At 48.4% G+C, this 11,082-nt stretch overlaps 2 protein-coding genes across 7 annotated transcripts in view; one reads left to right on the top strand and one right to left on the bottom strand.

Moving 5' to 3' along the window:
* Positions 1–604, bottom strand: part of CARS2 (cysteinyl-tRNA synthetase 2, mitochondrial) — a 57,275-nt gene extending 56,671 nt beyond the window's left edge. The window contains exon 1 of the mRNA XM_012751972.3: positions 375–604. The gene's annotated coding sequence lies outside the window, so the exon portion shown is untranslated. The remainder of the gene's footprint in view (positions 1–374) is intronic.
* A 546-nt stretch (positions 605–1,150) lies between these two features.
* ING1 (inhibitor of growth family member 1) lies at positions 1,151–9,501 on the top strand. 6 transcript variants are annotated; one of them, XM_076009287.1, is made up of 3 exons: positions 1,360–1,376; positions 2,344–2,386; positions 7,969–9,501. In XM_076009287.1, exons 2-3 carry the CDS (start codon positions 2,359–2,361, stop codon positions 8,670–8,672), a joined length of 732 nt encoding a protein of 243 aa, XP_075865402.1. In that variant the 5' UTR covers positions 1,360–1,376; positions 2,344–2,358; the 3' UTR covers positions 8,673–9,501. The 6 variants fall into 6 exon arrangements, with proteins under 6 accessions (XP_012607430.2, XP_075865402.1, XP_075865401.1 ...); XM_076009286.1 differs by lacking the exon at positions 1,360–1,376 and adding an exon at positions 1,436–1,672; XM_012751976.3 differs by lacking the exons at positions 1,360–1,376; positions 2,344–2,386 and adding an exon at positions 1,151–1,254.
* Positions 9,502–11,082: the final 1,581 nt, after the last annotated feature.

Here is an 11,082-nt window from a genome sequence, read left to right as displayed (position 1 = left end):
AACGCCACTGCAGTTAATAATCTATTTACTGGATTAACCTGAAATGTTACTGTATTACACAGAATACTTTGTAAAATTTTCAAATGGTTTCAAATGTCATGCAGTGTTTCATCGAAAACGCAACACCAGAATATGCAACCATTTAAACTGCAATTATTTTATGTCTAAGGTAGTGTATCCTATTTCGCAACAGGATAAACCCGAGAGATACAAGCTGAAAGCCCACACTGTCCAAATTAAGAGGACAAGAAAAATGGAGAACTGCGCTGGCGCAGAGCTGACGGAGACCCTGCAAGGGCTGGGGTTGAGCTGAGCTCACAGAACACAGTACACAGTATCAGCGACCCGACTCTCCGAGAAAGATAAAATCTCACGGGCAGGCTTAAGCACCAGGCACGGCTCTCCAACCCGGCGGAAAAAAGACGACGCAATTGGGAAGACAGGAGGGCTCAAGCAGAAGCCAGGCGTGGCCAGCGCGGCTCTCGAGTCGACCTCGGAGGGGACATCGGCAGCCGCAGCCCAGCCGGGCTCGCGGCCGGACTGTACCCGCGGCGGCCGGGCGAGCAGGGACAAAGGCGGGAGCGCCCGGCCTCAGCGAGACCAGCGTAACCACGCCCCGGGGCCGTTCCTCCGCCGGAACGGGGCGGGGCCTGCGCTCGGGCCCGTCGTCTAGGCAACGGGTGCGCTCGGCGTCCGGCTTTTCAGAAAGCCCTAAATCCGGGAGTTTCGGGCGGGGAGAGGAGCTCCGGGGGAGGGCGCCCGGCCGCTGGCCCCGGGCGCCCTGTTGGTTTGGGTGGTCCTCCCAAGTGCAGGGAGCGGACTCGGAGCGCACTTCATGGCATGGGGCGGGGAAGGGTCTAGGGAAAGCGTCGCTTCCGCGCCTGCCCTGTGCGGGGGCTCGACCCTGGAGAGCAGCTTCCCTCTTGGGCCCCTTTGTCTCCAAACCGTTCCACACTGAGCTCCGGGAGGCGACACAAAGGGAGGGAGGTGACAAGCAGCGCAGGCGCGGGAGCCGCCGAGGCTGCTGGGAGCGGTGGTCCAGCCGTGGAAGGCTAGCTATGCTCCCGCGCGGGCCCGCGGCCGCGGCTTTGAGGCCGCGGGAGGGACAAGTGCGCATGCGTCGCCACTTCCGCCCGTGCTGTGGCCCGCCCTCTCCTTCAGCCTCCCAGAGGAGCTGGGTTTCTAATAGTAAGAGCCTGAGAGGAGGTACCCAGGGTCGCCCCGCCTCCTCTTCGTCTGGATTGGGCTGCTAAGGTAAGGGCGGCAAATCCATTGGCTGCTGGGGTTGCCAGTTCTGTTCTAGGCCGTACTTATATCGCGCTGCCGAGCGGCTACTGGAGAGAGGCTGAGGTTGAGGGTGGAAAGGGTGATGGCTGGTGCGTATTGAGGTTTCGAAGGCGGCGGTCCCGCAGCCCACCGGGTGCCGGGCGGCTTTTCACCGAAGCAGGCCGCCACCCCTCGTTTCCCGGGGGCCGTGCAGCGTCACCCAACAGGCTCTGCCACCAAGTGCCAAACTCCTAGTAAAGTTTGCGCCTCGCCGGCTGCCCCCGCCCCGGTGGCCTTGCCGCTGTCCCCACAGCGACCCTCACCCTGGCAAAAGTGAAGGGCGAGGCCACGCCCCCGCGCGGGCCGGCCGGCCTCCGGGCCCCGCCGCCCCCCGGGCTCCGGGACGGTGAGGGGCGTGAATGCGGCGGGGGGCGGGGCCGTCGCCGGGGGGAGCGGGCGGGGGGGACAGGGCGCATGCGCGCTGCGCCGCGGGGCTGAATGTTTCCCAAGTGTTTGAAACTGGTATTTGGGTTTTCCACGTTGGACAAGTGCGGCGCGGCGGGCGGCGGAGCGCGCCCCTTCCCGCTGCCTGCTCCACTGTGCTCTCCTCCCCGGCCCGGCGGGCGGGCTGGTGGGCGGTGGCGGCCGCGGCGCTCGGCCCTCTCCCTCCGGTGTGTGCGCGCTCGTACGCGCGGCCCCCAGCGCCCGCCCCGCCGCCTAGGAGGGGGCCTGCGCGGCCGGCCGGGGCGTGCGCCCGGGGAGCCTCCGCCACCGCGGCCCGCGCCCCCAGGCGCCGGGGTCCCCGCGGCCCCGGAGGCGGCGCGGCGGGCTCGGCAGATGTAGCCGCCGGACCGGAGCCGGATCCGGCGGGGGGGCGCCGGGAGAGCGAGGGCTTTGCATTTTGCAGTGCTATTTTTTGAGGGGGGCGGGGGGTGGAGGAAGCGGAAAGCCGCGCCGAGTCGCCGGGGACCTCCGGGGTGAACCATGTTGAGTCCTGCCAACGGGGAGCAGGTCCACCTGGTGAACTATGTGGAGGACTACCTGGACTCCATCGAGTCTCTGCCTTTCGACTTGCAGAGAAACGTCTCGCTGATGCGGGAGATCGACGCGAAATACCAAGGTACGGCCGGGTGATGGATGGGCGGGGGCGGCCGCTTCCATCCCCGTGGGTCCGGGCGCGCCGCGGGCCGGGCCGGTCCTGCCCGGGACCGGAGGACGCGGCCGGCTCCGCAGCGGCGGCCCTCGACAGGGGCAGGAACAAAAGGTCTGGGCGCCTTTGATTCGCCAAGGTCCTTGTGTGCAAAGCCCGGGACACGGAGGAGGAAGGAGGCACGAGAGGTCTCGCTGCAAGGCTGCGCGACCAAAGCGCTCTTTGTAGTGAAGTGATGAGGCGGGTGCTGCGGGGGAGGGGGCGGCGGGTCTGAGCTGTGTCCTCTAGGAAGGGGCGCAGATTACGGCGCGAGATGGAGGGATGTGCCGGCGCTTGGGGCTGCAGGGCGCGGAGACCGGGCTGCTGGAGGGGGGCGGCTGCGGGCCGGGGGTTCCCGCGGACCTGCTGCGTCGGTCCGGAGCGCCACTGCTTCCCCGGCCCCTCGTCGCCACCCCCCACCCAGTCCTGAATTCGAGTGTTACATAAAGTATGGGGTACTCGGCTTGGGGTAGGTCGGCCGCCCCCGCCCCCGCCCAGCCCCCTCCGGCCCTCCCTTGGCGCTGGACGCGGACTGGGGGCCGACCGAGAGGGGCGACGCCGCCGGGTGTAGTTTGCGGAGGACGTGGGCTTTTCTCTGTGCAGTGGGGAAGGGAAGGGGAGGAGCGGAGGCGGGGAAGGCGCCCATCTGCGCGGCACTCGGGGGGCGCGGGCAGAATGCTGGCAAGGAGAGAACGTGGCAGGTGAGAGAACCTGTGGGTCCTTCTCTGCAGCCGCGGCCGCCCAGAGTGTCAGAGAGAGGTGGAGGGGTCGTGTCCGCCGGGAATTGTTGGCTGTTGGGGAAACTTTCCTGCGAGGTCAGGCAAAGCTTTGGGAGCTGTGTTTTGAATGTGGATCGTCACTCGTAGTTTACAAATGTTTACAGGGCTGCGCAGCAGGGAAACGGGAAGAGTCGGGGGAGGGTGAAAAATCGTCCGCACTCCCCACAACACACCAGACCCTCCAGCTGGGAAAGCGCCCCTGCGCGCTTTACCCGAGACGCAGCTTCGCAGTGATTTTTTATAGGAGTCTCATTAGCATATTGCGGAACGTCCCGCCCTGGTCTCTCTGTGATTGGTCTTGACGTTCCCCGTGGAATGTCCTTATCAGCCTGCTGTGGAGCGATTCGCCGCTGGGCCGGATGAGGGTGTGCCTTGTACAGTGACTGGCATGGGTCTGTGTTTCCGCTGCCTTCTTTTTTTCTCTTTTGGAGATGGGCGGGGTGGAGGGAGGAGGTCGAGTTGATTTGAATGTCTTCGGGTCGCCCGGCCTCAGGTTTTGGATTGGCCCTTGGTGCTGCTGGGGCGGGCCGTGTTCTCGGGCCCTGCGCTGTGATTGGCGCTCCGCCTGGCCTCCGCCTTCCCGTCCGGCGATCCTGATAGGCAGCAGCTTTCGGGGCGGGGCGTGCCGCCCTCTCGCCCCCTCCTTATTGGCGGGAGGCCCGGCCAGTGCCCCACGAAGCTCGGTCACTTCCGGCCGCGGAGCAATGGTGGCTGCCGTGGGCTGGTGCTGTGGCTCGGGCCACCCGCCCGCACTGGCAACCCGCAGGACAAGCCCGCAGAGGACCCTGGGTCACCTCTCTACTGATCCGTGGGTGCCAGCGTGCGTGGCCGGGAGAGCGTGAGTGACCGTGGGCGTGTCCCCGCTCGGGGTCCCGGCTGGGGGCTTTTCTGGAAGGGGGTCCCGGGACTAAACGGGGCGGCCCCGGCGGTTGGGCTCGGAGCTGTGAGCGGAAAGGGAGCGGGGACCCGGAAGATTCCAAGCGTTTGGTGATTATTTAAGAAAAAGTGTGCAGAGTGGGATTCGTCTTCCCTTTTACGTTAAGAGGACGAAAAAGTTGGCCTGTATAATATTCTGACATCCGTGGCAGTATACCCACAAAACCTCTTTATTCCTCTTGTTGTCATTGTGGAGAACCTAGCTTGCTGCTCCAGATCAGAAAGTCTTTCTTCAGGTTAGCTTGGGATGATGTGCTTTTTTGGCTTCAGATAAGATTGTGGTCCTGCCCCCCGGTGTGCGTTTCAGCAGTGCAGCTGGGAGAGTGTGGAGCTCACACATCCGTCGTGGTGGCGATCGCCACTCATCCGGTTGAACTTCGCTGTAAATGTTGAGATGTGCCACACAGTTAAAAAAGATTAAGCTTTTATATGTACGGAACTACTCTGTAGCAAGTCAAACTTGGTTAACAATCTTTTGCTTAGTACGTATCAATTGTAGATTAATCCATAAGGATGGATTGTAATTAATTTGCCAGTTTTAAACGGTATTTGAGGTTGTTTGAATCATTTTTCATGTATCTTATAAAAATACCCACCCAACCCCAGGGAAGTATGCTTCATAAAGAACTTCATTGCAACCTTTATGTAAAATTAAAGTATAGTTTTGATAATTGAACAAACCAAATTAAATTTTGCTACAGTCTCATTTGATCTTCCCTTCTTTCCATACGTTGTTGCTTTCCCTTGGTAAGGTTGGTGTGGGACAGATTTAGAAGAGTCAGCAACAGTTTATCTGAAGCTGAGCTGATGGAACTGAAGCAGCAGAGTGTGGCAGGATGCCTTCCTATTTAGTAGTGGTGGTGGTGGTCCTGCTTGTAAATATCTGTACCTACTGGCCTTTGTTGATAGAGCACTTTGCTTGGGGCATCTAAGAAAAATGCCATTGTATAGGTAACAGAATTACCTATTGGTAATTTTCTGATTGGGGTATTTGTTTATCTTCCCACAAGTAACGCTTCACCTGTGTGTAAGCTTGCATGTGATATAAGAGAAGCTGTAGGTTTACTAAATTTTAAATTAACAATTTGGTAGAATTGTTCTTTTCTATGAAATGCCAGCATTGTCTTTAGAAATTTGATTACGGGTTAAACCAAATCATACCATTTTGTAACTTGTGTTCCATTTAAAAATAAGTGGCACAAACTCATATTTTAACATTTATGATAAAGAAATTGGATAAATTGATAGTAGTTGGATAAGTTGAGCACAGCTATTTATTTTCAGAATTAATTACTCCAAGAGACTGAGACTGTGGCATTCCTCTTTTCTGGTGGCAGTTTCCCTTGTTCTCTAGGAAGTATCCTCAGAGATGTCATTGGTTTGAGAGTGACAACTGTGAAAGGAGTGACTGAGGCATGGATCTCTATTACTGGAAGTTTATTAAGCCGGCTTTAGGCAAAGGGGAGGGTGGACGATGGAGATGCAAGCCACAGATGTATCTGTGAATTTTTCCCAAAGAGGTTTTTTGAATGTTTAGTATCTAGACATTTGGGGGGTGGGGTCCTGTGGCCTGGGAGTTGAGTAACACAGATGGTTACATTCTTGAGAGACTTTAGTTAGTGCCCAGGAAATCTACATTTTACATAAGCTAAGATGAATGTTTGAAGAGAAAAGGGGAGTAGAGGAAGAATCAATTATGTAGACACATTTGGGTAGGTGGAGGAATGATTGATGTCATCCAGTCTCTGTTTTGTACCTGGGAAGATAAGCTTGTAATAATCAGCATTATCAGTGTGGAATCAAACAGACTTTATTGTTAGGAGCTAGGCTCAGACTGCAGACCTAAGTCACAATTAACTTGTCCTTCTTTATGGGAGGCCAGCAAAGAGTTTCCTTATGCATGATCTGTGGGAGCAGTCCTTCCCAGATGCCTGAGGCCTTTTACCTTTCAGTGAGTATCTGGCTAATGCATAATGTTTATAACAGCTATTCATTTGGAAGGTGTTTGCATGACTCAGCCACCAGGCTTCACCTTCCCTTTGTTTAAGGAGTTTGGGGGATTCTGAGATTTTTATTTTCCTTTATAAGACTATAGCCTGAAAGAGAATACTTAGTAGTATATTTAGGCAAGCTTCAGTGTTGGTCTAAGTTCATAGGATTTACTCTAGTGTTGGTGTACATGTTACACTACTTGGGGATAAGATGTAGAAATGGTGATGGCAATGTTTTTAGACATTCCCTCCCACTCTCACCCCTCCGGGCACACTTCTTATTCAGAAAGCAATGTAGTTGCCTTGTTTTAAGAGATGCAAAAGGGTTTTAGGAGAAAAATTGATTTAATGGTTACCATTTGAGAAAAATAACTGGAAATTTCTGTGTATTTAAATAGACTTTTGGCAAAAACATTTACTTCTCTTATTTCAGAGAAGTAACTCTTACAGGTTATTTAAAAGCTTTTATTCTTGAGAAATTGCCTAATTACATTTGGCAAATTACATTTTAAAATAACATACACTCTTCTTCTAACCTGACCAAGAATGTTTGAATTTAATACTGAAGGTTTTTAATTTGTTTTTGATAATGTTTTAAAATTTATTGACTTTTATAGATAAGAAGATACTATTTTAAGCAGTAGATGGAAAAGTAAAATGTTTCACCTTTGTTTTAAAGCAGGGCAAGGTTGTTTTTTTTATTGTCATCAAACCATTCTTGTCTTTACTAATTAGAGGGATAACATGCTAAAATAAACATACAGTAACTGATAAACTAAGAACCTCGGTCACAAAGTCATCTGGGCATGGCCTATTAATTCCATTCTTTAACCACAGACAGCTATTATATAAATTTATATTCATTCTCTAATAGGGTATTCTAGATGTTGTTACATTAAAATATAAAGAATAAAGACATTTGTTAATTTGAATAAAATATTCAAAAAAGTGGTGATGGGAGAGTACATGATGGTTACCAGAGACTGAGAAGGGTAGTGGGGAAGGGGGGTAAATATAGTTAGATAGAAAGAACAATATTTGACAGCACAACAAAATGACTATAATCAACAATAAGTTAGGGTATACTTTAACTAAAAGAGAAGAATTGAAATGTTCCTAATACAGAGAAATGATAAATGCCTGAGGTAACAGATACCCCAGTTTCCCTGATTTGATTAATGCACATTGTATGCTTGTATCAAAACATCATATATACCTATAAAGATAAACAACTATTATGTACCCATAATAATTAAAAATAAAATAAATAAGATATAGTACAAAAAATATAAATAATTTATAATAGTTAAAATTTTATATGCTCATATAATGTAAGGAATTTCATATTACTACATAATTATAAATGATTTTATTCGAATAAAAATGTTTGAACAAAAATGGCAATATAAGACATAATCATTAATGTAATAGAAAATAATAAAAGTTTGGGTCCAAGCACTTTAGCTAATTTGAACTTTTCCCCTTAATTACTTCAGGAGTATTTGTCACCCATGCTTCTGAACTTCATACAGAGTCCCTTGGGGTGCTTAGAGTGGCACTTTGCTAAATGGATCTGTGTTGGCATTTGTATTTAGTTTCAGAGATTTTTTCAATAGGAAAAAAAAGTCCTCCAGAAAGCCTGATGGGTTATAAGATTTTTATATTGGGAAGCCTTGCATTGGTCATTTTGATCCTTTGCAATTAAACTATTTTATAGACTAGGCAATTAAGGTCTTATTTAATTGATGTGAATGTCTTCACTAGTGCTCACAGCATGGATGTGTAATGCATGTCTTTTCATTTGTAGAAATCCTGAAGGAGCTGGATGACTATTACGAGAAGTTTAAAAGGGAGACGGACGGCACGCAGAAGAGGCGGATGTTACACTGCATTCAGAGAGCCCTGATCCGGAGCCAGGAGCTGGGAGATGAGAAGATCCAGATCGTGAGCCAGATGGTGGAACTGGTTGAGAACCGGGCCAGACAGGTGGACAGTCACGTGGAACTCTTCGAGGCGCATCAGGAGGTGGGCGATGCTACAGGCAATAGCGGCAAAGCCGGCCAAGACAAGTCGAAGAATGAGACAATCACGCAGGCAGAAAAGCCAAATAACAAGAGATCCCGGCGACAGCGCAACAACGAGAATCGAGAGAATGCATCTAATAATCATGACCACGACGACATCACCTCAGGAACGCCCAAGGAGAAGAAAGCAAAAACCTCAAAGAAAAAGAAACGCTCCAAGGCCAAAGCAGAGAGGGAAGCATCCCCTGCAGATCTGCCCATCGACCCCAACGAGCCGACGTACTGTCTGTGCAATCAGGTCTCCTATGGAGAGATGATCGGCTGTGACAACGACGAGTGCCCCATTGAGTGGTTCCACTTCTCATGCGTGGGCCTCAACCATAAACCAAAGGGCAAGTGGTACTGTCCCAAATGTCGAGGGGAAAGCGAGAAAACAATGGACAAAGCACTGGAGAAATCCAAAAAAGAGAGGGCTTATAACAGGTAGTTTGTGGACATTCATTGAGGAGTGAAGAGAACAAAACAAACCAGTGTATTTATTATGTTGCCACCTTTGTTGAGGTGTAAGGATTGTAAAATGTATATTTTTAAAGAATGTTAGAAAAGAGGCCATTCCTTTTATAGGGGTGGCAATGATTCCTTGGCCTTCTGTTTTTATTGGTACACATGTGTAACAAAGTGGTCCGTGGATCAGCATTTTAGAAACCACAAATATAGGTTTGAATTAAACATTTAAGTATGTCTCAGACTGATTTTTTTTTTGTGGGGGGGGATGACTAAAAGCATCCTAACATTAAATGTGGAAATAAAAGATTTAGCTATTTTCTTCTAATGAAAGTACTATTATTACTTTATGAAAAAAAATTTTTAAATTAGCCAAGTTGCCAAAAATATAGCCTATGGTAAATTTGTTTCTTGCTACTATAATGTATATCCATAAAACAATTCAATAACAAAGGTTTAAAGTTCAAAGATTATTTTTTAAAAACGTAAATGGTTAAATTTTACGTGACAAATATTTTATATACTGGCCCATTCCCCAGATGGCCATTTTTAAATGATTGGGTACATTTTTACTAAACAGAAGTGGTCTAGTCATGGAACTCCCAATCATGCTTTTGCAATCACAAATCATAGTGTAGTCATCTTTAATTTATATAAGGTGTATAAATGTACATTTCCAAGTGAACTTGCACTTGCTGTATTATAATTGGAAGTACAGCCAGATGCTATTGTGAAACTAAAGTGTGCTTCCTGCTGTATGTTTGAGAGCTGTACAGATTTTATGTCAAGAAATAAATGAAACTTGGCCAGTTTGTTTCTCTAGCAGTATATTTAATGTTGACATAAGTAACTTAAAAAGTTTTGTCTTGAAAATTTAAATAACAGCAGTTTAGACAAAGCCTTAAACAAATTTTGTATTATTGTTCTCACTTAATAATGAATAGAAGTTACCTAATGCCAGCAAATAAATAAATGTGAAGAGAATATGTATTTAAATCAGGGATCAGGAAATTACTGCCTACCCATCAATCCAGCCCATGACGAAAATTGTATGGCCTGTGAACTAGGAATGGCCTTTACATTTTTAAATGGCTAAAAAGAAAAAAAATCATTTCAGGAGACATGAAAAAATATAAAATTTAAATGCTTGTGTCCATAAGTAAAGCTTCATTAGAACATACCCATGCTTGTTTGGGTATGTATTGTGTGTGGCTGCTTTTGCAAAACTGCAGAGTTGAGTAGTTGCAAAAGAGACCATTTGGCCTGAAAGGCAAAAACTACTTTCTGGCCCTGTGTAGAAATAGTTTGCTGACCTCTGATTTAGGCAAGCATCTAGCATTGATGATTTGTGTCATTAACTGCCCACCTATTGAAAGGGTCAGTGGAATTTCCATTTCTGATAGATGGTTTACTTTGACTTCTAACTCGGTGAGATCGGTTTTTCTCCATGGTCTGTTTCAGTCCCTGTGAAGCTACTACAAGGAAGAATTGAGTAATGTCACTGTAGGATCTAAGTATCTTTGTGGCATGTATTTATTATAAGTGAAACAGTAAGTTGTTTTCTGATTGTTTACTTTTGGTTTTGGCTTGTTTTTTTTTGAGACAGTCTCACTCTGTCACTGAGGCTAGAGTACAGCAGCAGCATCATAGCTCACTGCAACCTCAAACTCCTGGGCTCAAGCGATCATCCTGCCTCAGCCTCTCAGGTAGATAGGACTCCAAGTGTGTGCCACCATGCCAGCTACGTTTTTCTATTTTTAGTAGGGGCAGGGTTTCACTCTTGTTCAGGCTGGTCCCAAACTCCTGACCTCAAGAATCTTGAGTGCTTAAATTTGATGAGATTTACCCTGACAAATAATGAACAAGAAGTTTACTATATGAAAATAAGTTATAGGCCGGGTGCGGTGCTCACACCTGTAATCCTAGCACTCTGGGAGGCCAAGGCAGGCGGATTGCTCGAGGTCAGGAGTTCGAAACCAGCCTGAGCAAGAGCGAGACCCTGTCTCTACTATAAATAGAAAGAAATTAATTGGCCAACTAATATATATATAAAATTAGCCGGGCATGGTGACACATGCCTGTAGTCCCAGCTACTCGGGAGGCTGAGGCAGAAGGATTGTTTGAGCCCAAGAGTTTGAGGTTGCTGTGAGCTAGGCTGACGCCACGGCACTCACCATGGCCTGGGCAAAGCGAGACTGTCTCAAAAAAAAAAGAAGTTATAGAATTAAAATTAAAATACTTGGTACAAATTCAATAGCAATAAAAATAGTTTAAAAATCTTGGCTTATACGAAATTCTATGCTAATTTTTCACTTCTATTTTAATTAGAGCTAATAATGAAAACGAAGTTACAGGAGAGAAGATTCAGTGGAACACAGTTGGCGATAGTGGAT

This window comes from Microcebus murinus, chromosome 13, assembly GCF_040939455.1.
Source record: "Microcebus murinus isolate Inina chromosome 13, M.murinus_Inina_mat1.0, whole genome shotgun sequence".
NCBI classification, from domain to species: domain Eukaryota; kingdom Metazoa; phylum Chordata; class Mammalia; order Primates; family Cheirogaleidae; genus Microcebus; species Microcebus murinus.
Note: the sequence above shows the minus strand (reverse complement) of the source record. Positions and strands in the feature narration are given on the sequence as shown.

Coding starts and splice junctions, on each gene's coding strand:
- ING1 (XM_012751977.2), top strand. CDS start 2,251: ATGTTGAGTCCTGCCAACGGGGAGCAGGTCCACCTGGTGAACTATGTG. Junction 2,387..7,968: donor GATCGACGCGAAATACCAAG/GTACGGCCGGGT, acceptor TTTCATTTGTAG/AAATCCTGAAGGAGCTGGAT.